Consider the following 12437-nt stretch of genomic DNA (forward strand, 5'->3'; position numbering starts at 1 on the left):
AAATCCTCACTTGTGCCGTGGAAGCTCTCTTAGCCCAGCCTACAGAGTTGTTGTGAGGATAAAATGGAGAAGAGAATGATGTAAGCCACTGTGGTTCCCCCCTCGAGAGAAAAGTGAAGTATAAATAACTAATGTAACCTAACATAATTTTGTCATAACAATTATTTGAGGTCAATGAGATTTACAGCATGTGAGTGGTCATCCGGAGGGTTTCGTTGCCCTTTGAGAAGTTGAACCCAGGTCCTTCTCCAATACCTATACCACCCTGGATCTTATGCAGGCAGCACCTACACGCAAAATATGGTTCCCTTTGAAGCAGAGCTTTATTCACATACAAATTAACCCAGATCTAATAGGTTCAAACCCCCCAAAAGTGTGCCAATTAAGATTCTTTCTTGGGACTCCAGTAGAGCAACAAGACATTCAGGGTATGAACTTTCAAGAATCATAGTTCCCTTCATGAGACAGGAATAGGAATGGAGATTCCCTAAGTCCTTATATCCCAGTCTAAAGGTAGGAGGGATGTTGCAAGGAAAGGAGTCAGGATGCAGAGGTACAACGCAAACCAACACGGCTACCCCCTGAAGCTATCTTTGATTGGGAGATGGCCCAAAATAATGTCATCAGGCCCAGCTTACTCTCAAAGCTCTAACTGAAGTTTGAGCGCCTTTATAGTTTCCTCTGCTGGTGGGTTCTGTGATGCCTAGTGAGGTTTGCTTTCAGTGTGAAGCTCTTCTCACACTCTGAGCACTGATATGGTTTCTCCCCTGTGTGGATTCGTTGATGTCCAGCAAGGTGGGAGCTCTGGTGGAAGGTCTTTCCACATTCAGCGCACCAATAGGGCTTCTCCCCCTTGTGGATTCTCTGATGCAAAGCGAGGCTTGTGCTCCATATGAAGGTCTTCCCACAATCTGCACACTTATACCTTCGTTCTCCTGTGTGGATTCTTTGATGGGAGACCACGCTGGACTTGTGTCGAAAGCTGTTTCCGCACTCCAGGCATTGAAACGGCTTCTCCCCACTGTGCACTCTTTGGTGAGAAGTGAGACTTGAGCTCTGGCTGAAGCACCTCCCGCATGCTGAGCACACATAGGGTTTCTCACCTGTGTGCATTCTCTGATGTGCATTCAATTTTGACTTAATGCTAAACATTCTTCCACAGAAAAGACAAACATATAGTTTGCTTCCTGCATGATACTCGTCTTGCGTCAGGAATTCATCTTCCAGGTAACCAGCGGATTTATTCCTCCAAACCTCCGATTGGTTCCTCTCCTGGCTCCTGCTATAGACCTGTCTTCCAAAGGTCTCTCCAGGCTTCCCTCTTTCCAGTGACACTCCATGTGATTTCGTATCATTTTTCTCCTGTCCCTCACCTCCTAGAACGAAGACAGAAGAATCATGTAGAGAACTGGTACACATGAATTCCCTCAGCTCATTCCAGTTCAGTTCCAGAAGACTACAATGAGAAGTCAGAAATATAAAGATTTGATGCTGGCAGGTTTGCAATAATTTGCCCCCTACAAAAAATATTGTTCCTCCTTACAAATGTGTGTACCTTCTTCAAAGGCATCTTGCTTTGCTAATTCACCACCAGTTGGGAGTGATCTACAACCTACAGAGAGATCATTTCCTTTTCCAAAAATGTATTTCGTCAGATGGGTTACTCTTTCGAATGAATCTCATTTTCACCCATGCTTTGCAGCATAATATCACACACCTTGTTCTATGGAACTGGGCCTCCTGGTCTCTTTTCTGAAATGCCTCTGCGCACACATTTCTGCTGACTGTCATTCTCATGTCCCACTAAATATAAAACTGTGCATCTGACAAATCTGACACACACACACACACACACACAAGCTTATGCCATAATATATGTTTGTTTTAAAGGTGCTATGTGTCTCTTTTCTAGTGAAAAAGGAGGCCTCTGGTTAAAGAGACAACACAAAGAATCTGGGATGGGAGGTAGTACAAAGATAGCTGCAAGGAGAGCACACAGCACATCCTAGAGGAGATTTAAAACAACAACAACTGCTGAATCCCATAACACAGATAGCACTGCCCTAGGAGCAGCAGTGGCATAGTGGTTAAGAGCAGGTGCATTCTAATCTGGAGGAACTGGGTTTGACTCCCCGCTCTGCCACCTAAGCTGTGGAGGCTTATCTGGAGGATTCAGATTAGGCTGTGCACAGTGCACTCCCACACACGCCAGCTGGGTGACCTTGGGCTAGTCACAGCTTCTCGGAGCTCTCTCAACCCTACCCACCTCACAGGGTGTTTGTTGTGAGGGGGGAAGGGCAAGGAGATTGTAAGTCCCTTTGAGTCTCCTAGAGAAAGGGGGGATATAAATCCAAACTGCTCTTCCTCTTCTTCTAGGATGCAGTGATGGCCATAAAAAGCACAGAGGGCCTTGAAGGGGATTAGGCAGATTCGTGAAGGAGACATCTACATGTGGCTACTAGCCATGGTGACAAAAGGAAGCCTCCATGTTCAGAGGCAGTAAACCTCTGAATGCCAGTGCCAGGAGGCAACATCAGAGGAAGACCTCTATGCCCTGTTTGGTATTTTGCCACCCTTGGAGACAGGCTCACCATTCCTACACAACAGCGATGAAGCACATACCTTCTTCAACATCTTGGGGAAAAGGATCTTTCTTTTCTTCTAACAAGAAGATGAGGAAAGGCTTGGGAAACGCAAGTCCATCTTCGGAGGAAACAGACAAGATGAGTTACCTCAGCTGCTGCAAAATATTCAGGCATTCCGAGGCAGCCTTTCCCTCTCTCCCTAAAAGTCAATGCCACCTCTTTGCTTCTGCATTGGAGTATGGAAAAAGAGCCACATGGACTATAAGGTATCACTCTGACCATGTCCATGCAAGCTTCATGCTTCTGAAACAGAGGGGTGAAATGACACTGTGGGAAATGGCGGCATTTCTTTCCATCATATCTCTGAATGGGGAAGGGACATCCCAACTGGGAGGTGGCGGTCCTCCTGTTCCTAACATGGTTAAGTTCCCTAACCTAATTCTGGTTAGGGGAGTCGAGATGTGTGTCAGGGAGGGGCATTTAGGGGAGTTCTATAGAACTCATGGCCCCAGAATGTGGATACACTCACTAGACAAAAAGAGCAATGGAAAAATGTATGGAAGAAAGGTCTACGAATAAGTATCACCAAAAGCTGCTGAGTGAAACCTCTGAGAACCGCATGCAGGGCATACACAAGGACAGGGTGTTGCCTCAGGGTGTTGCCTCAGGGTATACACAAGGACAGGGTGTTGCCTCCCCCTCCCTCCCCTCCCTTGCATGCCACCCCTCCCTCCCCTTCCGTTCCCTCCGTTAGGGTGGGTGGGCCATGTCCAGATGCCGGCCCCCTCCCTCCCCACCCTTGCATGCCACCCCTCCCTCCCCTTACCCTCCCTCCACTAGGGTGTGTTGCCTCACCCCCTGTGAGTAAGCTTCTGGGAAGCATTTAGCCAGCAATAGGACGCTGGACTATGTGAACCCTCAGTCAGATGAACTCAATTATGTTTCTAGTGGGTTTTCCGGGCTGTGCGGCCATGGTCTGGTGGATTTTGTTCCTAACATTTCTCCTGCATCTGTGGCTGGCATCTTCAGAGGTGTATCACAGAGAAAAGTCTGTTTCACACTGTGTCTAAGTGAGAAGGGAAAGTTTAGTGTGGTATATTGTCCATGTTCCAAGGTGGGGAACCAATCATTAAGCGTTTGGGTGGAACTTGCTATGCAAAGGTGTGGTTGAATGCATTGTACATCAATTATTTTTTGAAATATAGATATTCATGCATTTAGCAAGGAAAACGGGTCCTTACCCAGAGAGACCATGTTCCTATAATTCTCCAGCATGACTTCCCTGTACAGAGATCTCTGATCTGGATCTAGCAGAGCCCATTCATCCCTGGAGAAATAGACAGCCACCTCCTGGAAGCTCTCCAGACTCTGACAGGGGGGGGAAAGAGACTTATTCCACAACCCAGCCACATGTTTGATCCCAACCTGAAAGGAGGATTATGGTGCTGCAAATGGATATAACCTTACTGAACTTAAACATTTATGGATGGTTGACATTTTTTGTAGCCCACACATATGAAAATCATACAGTACACGACTGACAGGTCAAAGATTCAAATAACATACGTGTGTTAAGTGGGCTCTATCAAGTCACTTCTGACTCATAGTGACCCTATGAACAAATGTCTTCCAAAATGTCCTATCATTACAGTCAAGTAATAGTTAAGAAGTCAAATAATTAGATTGACATAATTCAAATATGTCAAATTTCTCTTCATTTTTCACACCAGCTGGTATTTGACCTGCTTGACTATGCCTGCATTCAGACATTACTAGAAACAAATTCGCATTACACCCAACCGCCTTATATTAGATTATAAGAACATAAGAACAAGCCGGCTGGATCAGACCAGAGTCCATCTTGTCCAGCACTCTGCTACTCACAGTGGCCCACCAGGTGCCTTTGGGAGCTCACATGCAGGATGTGAAAGCAATGGCCTTCTGCTGCTGCTGCTCCTGATGCTATTTATGCTAAAGCAAGTGTACAAATATACATGCAATATCCAACACCACATGTCAAACTTATATCGCACTCATAATACAATGATACTCTTAAACCATATAAATTCTTCCAGTCCAACTGTTACTAATCTCCAGAAATATAGTTCAGTTGCTAGTCCATCAATGAAGATTAGGAATTCAGTGTATTGTAATCACAAAACGTCACCTGTGGTGGTGTCTTTGCTGTAATCAAGCTCACCATCCATTAACAGGTAATCCGGTCCTTGTGATGAAAGGAGAAACATCAATTTGAATAAACATCTTTAGCTTCAATCAACATCAAAACGGAATACGCGTTAATGTGCCGTTTTCAATGGAAGTCTTGGAAGTCTTCCTCAGTAATGTGATTGGTTCCATGGTGTCTAGTCAATTACCAGTACAGGCAGAATGGGTCCTCTAAGAACCTGACAAGGCCACTGAATTAATACCCCTACTGCCGGCAATGAAGTGAGACACCATAAAGAATAAAGATGTTTATTCAAATTGATGTTTCTCCTTGCATCACAAGGACTGGATTTATGCTGCTGAATTGTCCTTTTTATGAAATAGATAGGAAGAAGCACATAATCCCCTTCCTGCATGGAAGTGAAGGCATTACAGATAAACAGAAGGTTATATATCTTTTAAACAGCCACAACTACAAGCTGATGGAAGCGGTGGCTAAATTTTCAATTGGTGTTATTTTAACTAGTCAGAAGTTGTAGAGGCTGTTGTTATCTTGCAATGTTAATGTTAAACTATTTATATGCCATTAAAGGTATTTGAAATTGAAAAAAAACAAGGACTGGATTACCTGTCAATGGATGGTGAGCTTGATTACAGGAAAGACACCACCATAGGTGACGTGTGATTACAACACGCTGATTTCCTAATCTTCATTGATGGACTAGCAACTGGACTATATTGCTGGAGATTAGTAACAGTTGGACTGGAAGAATCTATATGGTTTAAGAGTATCATCGTATTATGAGTGTGATATAAGTTAGTCATGTGGTGATGGATATTGTATGTATATTTGTACACTTGCTTTAGCATAAATAGCGTCATCTAATATAAGGCGGTTGGGTGTAACGCGAATTTGTTTCTAGTATTGTCATACATTGCACCCCTCTTTTTGCTTGTGCATTCAGACATGACCACAAACCTCAGTTAACTTTAATGGTCTGAATAAACACAGTCCAATAAATTAGGGTTTGTTGGTAAACACCAAGCCAGGAATGTTAAACTTGTGATGTCTGAATCACTGACAAACAGACTAGACAGTGCTTATTGAGATGGGCCAACAGCAACCTCAACTGTTCATTTCAGAAAAGGACAAGAGTGCCTTTTACTTGTGCTCTCTCATATCTCAATGGAGAAAAGCTACTCAAGCCTTGTTCTTAGGTAGGCTAGTCAACCTCCAGGTGGTGGGTGGAGGTCTCCCATTATTACATAACTGATCTCCAGGTGGCCGAGATCAGTTCAGGGGGAGAAAATGGCTCCTTTGGAAGGTGGACTATAGCATTATGCCCCACTGAAGTCCCCAACTCCCCAAACCCCAACCGTCTCAGGCTCCACCCACAAAATCTTCAGTTATTTCCCAACCTGGAACTGGCAACCCTATTCTCAGGAAACTTAGCTGCCTGCACATCACCAACCACAGTACTGGGTAAAAATGGCATCACCATGCACCATATAGGAAGGCACAGAGCTCTCTGGAGTTGCACACTGTAGACATTTACATTCACAGCAAAACCCCTTCATGTATAGCACCACAAAATGAAAATCCCTGTGATAGACAACATTTTGAGGGGTTTGCGTGCTGTTTAAACAAGACTGATTTCACCCACAATTAATGTGTGTGCTGTAATAAGCATGATGATAATATACAACTGAGATGGTCTGTGTTTCCAGCATGATAGTTTAAATCGATATTACAATATGCTGCTAGGCTGATGATGGAGCTGATGAAACAATTTCTAGGCAGACAGAACACTTCCTGTATTCTCCCCCAAATATTGGGTATGCTTACAATTTTGCTCGTAGAATATGAAGGCACTGGCCCTTTTAAATGCAAACTAAGTTATATATTATGCCTGCTGTGTTGTTGAGGGGGTAGAGTAAGCGTAACCTTGGTGAGAAATCAAGTCTGAGACTTGGATCAGGGAGCCCAGGTGGATCCCTACTCTGCCCTGAAATCTTGCTGGGAAACTGACAGTCATACACTCTCAGCCTAATCCACCTGACAGGGTTGTTGTGTGGATAAAATGGAGGAGAGCCAAACAACAAGTCCCCACTGAGGAGAAAAGAGGGATAACAATGAAGTAAAGCAAGCAGATGGAATATATATTTACCCTTTTGCCAAATTTCCAGTAAAAAAACACACACATTATCCACACCCCCACAAAGTTTCAACGTTTCCAGATATTTTACATCAGTCAGTATGTGCTCCTAGGGGAGGGTACTAACATGCAGGCCGTCACTGCTGGCATTGCTATCACATGGCACCATGATGGAAAAAGAAAGGAGCCGGGGGTGGAGGAAAGTGCCGTCAAATCACAGCTGACTTACAGTGACGACATAGAGTTACCAAAGCAAGAGATTAACAGAGGCAGTTTGCCATTGCCTGTCTCTGCAAAACAACCCTGGACTTCTTGGGAGATCTCCCATCCAAGTATTAACCAGAGCCAACTCTGCTTAGCTTTCAAGATCAGGCTAACTAGACCAGGGGTGCCCAACTCTGGTGTCCCCAATGTTCATGGACTACAATTCCCAACAGTCCCTGTCAGCATGGCTAAATGGCCAAATGGCAGAGGCTGATGGGAATCGTAGTTCATGAACATCTGGGACACCAGAGTTGGACACCCCTAGCCTAGACCATCCAGGCTAACTAACTAACTTCATAACTAATTTCAGACCAATAGCACAGGGGGTTAAGCAACACTTCTTCGTCAACCAACTGACCTTCTGGCATGGCTGTGGCTGCAGTCGAGAGTCTTCAGAATAGACACCATTGGAATCTTGCAGTGCAAGGAACCACAAGAAAGCAATGGGTTCTTTCAAGCCCCCTAGCAAAAGAGGAGGCTCCCAAGTTCTTCTGCCCAATGATCCATCCCTTGCAAGAGCTGATTGCATGGGACTTCCTTCCAGCCCACCTTGGACAGGACATGATCTGGAACATGGCATGGATGCCATTCTACTGCCTGTGAAAGAGACTGAGGAGACAGGACAACATTCAGTTCCAAAGTGACAGCCATGTTAGTCTACTGCAAAAAAATAAAATACAAACCCAGTGGCATCTTAAAGCAGAGGTACCTAATGTGGTGCCCATGGGCACCCATGACATAATTCTTTGTTCATGCACAGTATTTTTGGAAAGTAGGCAGGCGGGGCTTTTGCCCAGGAAGACTTCTGAGTGGCCACTGTAGAGCTGATTGGTTGTGAACATTCTTAAAAATAGTGCTTTGGGGTGGCAACTGCTATTACAACAGAAGGATCTTCACTAGGTGACTGAAGGTAAGCTGTGGCAACCATATTTGTGGCTGGCTCCACTCCCTGCAGCAGCCATTTTGTGGCTGCACCCACCATGCTGTGTCAGAATTCAAAAGGGGTCCACAGTCTCAAAAAGGTTGGGGATCCCTGTCTTAAAGACTACCATTTATTCCAGTATGAGCTTTCCTGAGTCAGCGCTATTTAGAGCTTCCACGCTATTTAAAGCCTCACTCCTTTCTATAGATATGCCTCCAAAGTTGCCATTTTCTCCAGGTGAGTTCAGGAGCACTGTAGAGACCAACAAGAGTTTCCCAGTACAAGTGTTGGAGAGTCAGCTGTTGTCTCCAAGGAAATTGATCTATGGAGCTAGACATCAGTTGTAATTCCTGGAGAACTCTGAGCCTCACCTGGAGATTGGCAACCACATACTGAATGAATGCTTTAGGGTCTGACCAGGCTTAAGGACCCGCAGAAAAAAATGAAGGGGTTGCGCACTGTGCCCTTTGCGGGCAGCCCTGGAATCAGGAGGCGCTACTGTCTTTGCCTCCCTTCCCAACCCATTCATCTTGCACCTTAACTTCTTTGCACCTGCCTCCTCTTACACCTTTGCAGCAACTTGGAAAACTCATGTGGTCTATGTCCCTTTTCCCAGGAAAGCTCAACAGTTGCTGAAATCCCCCCCCCCACTCTAATTCTTGCCTCTCTAGGAATTCCATTAGAGCACCACAGCGAAGAATCAGTGACAGTTGTTTCTAAGAGCAAAATTTAAACAGTTTGGTGACGCTGTAAAGATGCCCTGATTTATAATAGGAGAAGGCAGTGAAGCATCACCTGCAAGTGAAAGATGCATAGCAGAGAGAGCAAAGCCTGCTTGTCCACCTTTCTCTTTGCAAACATTAAAGTCTGAAAACCAACATCCAAGCAGGAATAAAAGTTGCAAAAGAAGAAGAAATTGAACAAAATTAAATAATAATGATAATAATGATAATAGATCATGTCCTCAGCTGCTGCAAAAAGATTGCCCAGACTGAGTACAAACAGAGACACAACTCAGTGGCCAAGATGATCCACTGGAATTTATGCAAGAATTACAACATAAGAACAGCTAAGAACTGGTGGGAACATTGTCCAGAGAAAGTAATGAGAAAATGAGAAGGTCAAGATCCTGTGGGACTTTCGAATCCAAACGGACAAAGTGTTGAAACACAATACACCAGACATCACCGTGATCAAGGACAAGAAAGTGAGCATCATCGACATAGCAGTCCCCGGTGACAGCAGGGTCATTGAAAAAGAACAGGAGAAGGTCACTAGATACCGCAATTTGAAAATCGAGCTTCAGTGTCTATGGCACAAATCAGCTGAGGTAGTCCCAGTGGTAATCGGCACACTGGGCGCCATCCCAAAAACACTAGGGCAGCACTTAAAACATCTTCGAATTGACAAAATTAACATCTGTCAAATTCAGAAGGCAGCCCTACTGGGATCCGCACGAATACTATTACAACTTCCTAGGCCTCTGGGTGAGGCTCGAATTGTAATGAAGGCCAACAACCAGCTAAAGATCTGGCAGCTGTGAAATCTACAATAATAATAATAATAATAATAATAATAATAATAATAATAATAATAATAATAATAATAATAATAATAATAATAGAATGAAGTCTTTAACACCAAAAGCCCTGCAGGGAGGGGAACAAAAGCAGCTCTGGGTTCTGGAGGCAGGGAGTTCCTGTCTAGAGGGGGCAGCCACCAAGAAGGCCATTGTGGAGGAACCAAAGATAATACACCTGCAAGTGTGGGTCTCTGCAGTAGCAACTTCTCACACATTTACAGGTGTACATACATAGGTAAGTTCAAGCAATCCTTGAGGTACTTTGGCCCCAAACCTTTCAAGGCTTTATTATCTATATTATAACCACTAGTAAAGGCTATAGTTCTGTAAAAGTCAAGTCAGACCCAATTTTTGGGGACCCATTATGGGGACCCATGGAGACCCAAGAGACTACCAGAAGTGGTTTGTCATTGCTTTTCTCTTTGCACAGCAACCCTTGTGGTATTTCTTGGTGGTATCCCATCCAAATACTGACCAGGGCTGACCCTGTGTAGCTTCCAAGATCTGACAAGATCAGGCTAGCCTGGGAAATCCACATCAGGTAAATTATAGTAATTTATTATAATATAACATTGGAAGCAGTTTGAAAGGCAGTAAAACTATGTTACCTTTTAGCATTTGCCTCTTTTCAATCAATTTCTCTGCAAATTTCCCATTTTTCCATTGGAAAAGTGAAAATAGTTTCTTGGGAAAAGTACCCCACCCCCAAAAAAATTCTTAGCTGTGTTTGTACTGTCCCACAAAAAGTTCAGGGATTGATATATATTAAGATGCCACTCTCCTGATAGGAGAGATTTATTATTATTTATTTAACAAGCTGAGACCCCTGAGAATCATTGGGGTGGAAGATGGTTTGGAAATCCCACCTAATCCCTCCCCAATTTCTCCTTCAAGTACTGGGTCCTGACTGGGCCCATTTCTCTGTCCCTCCTTTTCCCTTAAACTGCCTCTCTGCCATCCCCAAAGGCCCCTTCTGCACATGCAGAATAATAAACTTTCAATCCACTTTCACAATTGTTTGCAAGTATGGTAGATTTTGCTCTTCCACACAGTAAAATCCAGCTGCAAAGTGCATTGGAAGTGGATTGACAGTGCATTATTCTGCATGTGTGGAAGGGCCCTAAATGCCACTCAACAACAGCAACAACCTTTATTTGGCATTTAAAAATAGGTTCTAGAGCGTTGCCAGACATTTTTGAAATAAAAATCAAGAGTACATTCAAAACGCAGACAGGAAGACTGTATACAGCACTGTACATTACTTAAAGAGTTCGGTCACTTGTAAAAGAAATTTTGCTACTTTTTCCAAGAGCATGACATCTGTGTTGTTTAACAGAAGCTCCACAACAGAACAGTCAGAGTCACTTTCAGATTTGTCTCGGGCCAGCCTGGGAGAGAAATTCCTAATGCCCACATATCTCGGACAGTCAAGAATAATGTGAGCAAGGGTCTCCACTTGATTTTTACAGTGTGGACAAACCCGATCCTGGAGAGGAATGGATAAGTACAATCGCATTCTTTTGTAAACTTGGCTTCCGTATGGGAAGGTATTGGATCTGGCCCTTGTGATAATCCATCTCTGTTGGAGTTCAGTTAATAATTCAAGATATTTGGCTATGTGCCCCTGTTCCGGTATTATTCCGACAGAGAGGGGTGAGCATGATTTATTTGCTTGCCCCAACAAGATATGATATTCCTGTTCTAGAAGTCTACTTTGTAAGGTTTGGAAAATCGCTCTGGGTGTCAGCATACAGAGATCTTCAAGTAATAAACCTATTGAGTAAATTTTTGATTTGACAAGTTGACAAGTTGATACCATTCGGAGGCAAATGGGTCTGGGCGCGCAGTGTATATTAAACTGCGCACATCAGAGTTAAAACATAATTTGATCCAATACTTGAATGTATTCAGCCATGCTCTTGTTTCAAGTAGGTTCTGACCAGTTTCTAAGCATAGTACAGCATATGGTACTGAGTGTGGTAATCCGAGTAGTGTGGTAATGTAGGCGCAGAAGAAAGAGAAAGTCAGAGTAAGTAGTAGCAAGTCAGAGCAAGTGGTAGAAAGTCAGAGAGAGACAGAGAAAAGGGTTTTGGATTCAACAAGAAAGGTTATTTCTTCTTTCCCTTCATTATTTTTCCTATAATGAAGAGATGGCAACCATCATGCTGCAAACCAAAGAAATCATGCAGGCCTTAAACCTATTCTTTTACTATTGCTAGCTTAGCATAACAACTCCAGAAAATTCCCCTTTGTTCACAATTATGCAAAATGTGCAAAACTAAACTGGTTTCAAGATCCTGTTGTACCCAAAAGATACCTTAAAAGTTGCCCTTTTATGAGTCAATAGAAAAGCCTATGGGAAAGCTTAGGCTCTTTGTCTGAGAAATAGGACAACTAGAAACATCAATGATAAGAGAAAACAAGGGTTCTTGGTTCATATAACATCAAAGAGTGTAATGCTGACATCTTCCAATGGGGATTTTGGACAACCCCAAAGGGCTGTGGGAACAGGGAAAATCTCCACCTTTTGTATGATTGATTGATGATGTGGGCATTTTGGGGTGTATTCTTTGCTGCCATTTTGATGTAGCTTGTCATTAATACTATAAAAGTGAGAACACACCGCCATTTTAAGTGTGGCTCCCCTGATTATTGTCTGTGCCCTCTACAGCTCAAATGGAATCAAAGACTCTCTGATTCTTATTCTGTAATCGGGCTTGAGCTTCTTTGAGCCATTACTTTATTTTAGAATCTCGCTTACT

At 43.5% G+C, this 12437-nt stretch overlaps 1 protein-coding gene and 1 long non-coding RNA gene across 2 annotated transcripts; one reads left to right on the plus strand and one right to left on the minus strand.

The window, feature by feature from the left end:
- Positions 1 to 313: 313 nt before the first annotated feature.
- Positions 314 to 7744, minus strand: LOC125432399 (zinc finger protein 879-like). The gene is made up of 4 exons (XM_048495870.1): positions 7530 to 7744; positions 3827 to 3953; positions 2623 to 2703; positions 314 to 1376 (listed from the first exon to the last, which is right to left on the minus strand). Exons 1-4 carry the CDS (start codon positions 7698 to 7700, stop codon positions 670 to 672), a joined length of 1086 nt encoding a protein of 361 aa, XP_048351827.1. The 5' UTR covers positions 7701 to 7744; the 3' UTR covers positions 314 to 669.
- Positions 1160 to 1546, plus strand: LOC125432400. The gene is made up of 2 exons (XR_007244466.1): positions 1160 to 1227; positions 1381 to 1546. It is a non-coding gene; the product is annotated as an uncharacterized LOC125432400 (long non-coding RNA).
- Positions 7745 to 12437: the final 4693 nt, after the last annotated feature.

The sequence above is a fragment of the Sphaerodactylus townsendi genome, linkage group LG05 (genome assembly GCF_021028975.2).
Source record: "Sphaerodactylus townsendi isolate TG3544 linkage group LG05, MPM_Stown_v2.3, whole genome shotgun sequence".
NCBI classification, from domain to species: Eukaryota; Metazoa; Chordata; class Lepidosauria; order Squamata; family Sphaerodactylidae; genus Sphaerodactylus; species Sphaerodactylus townsendi.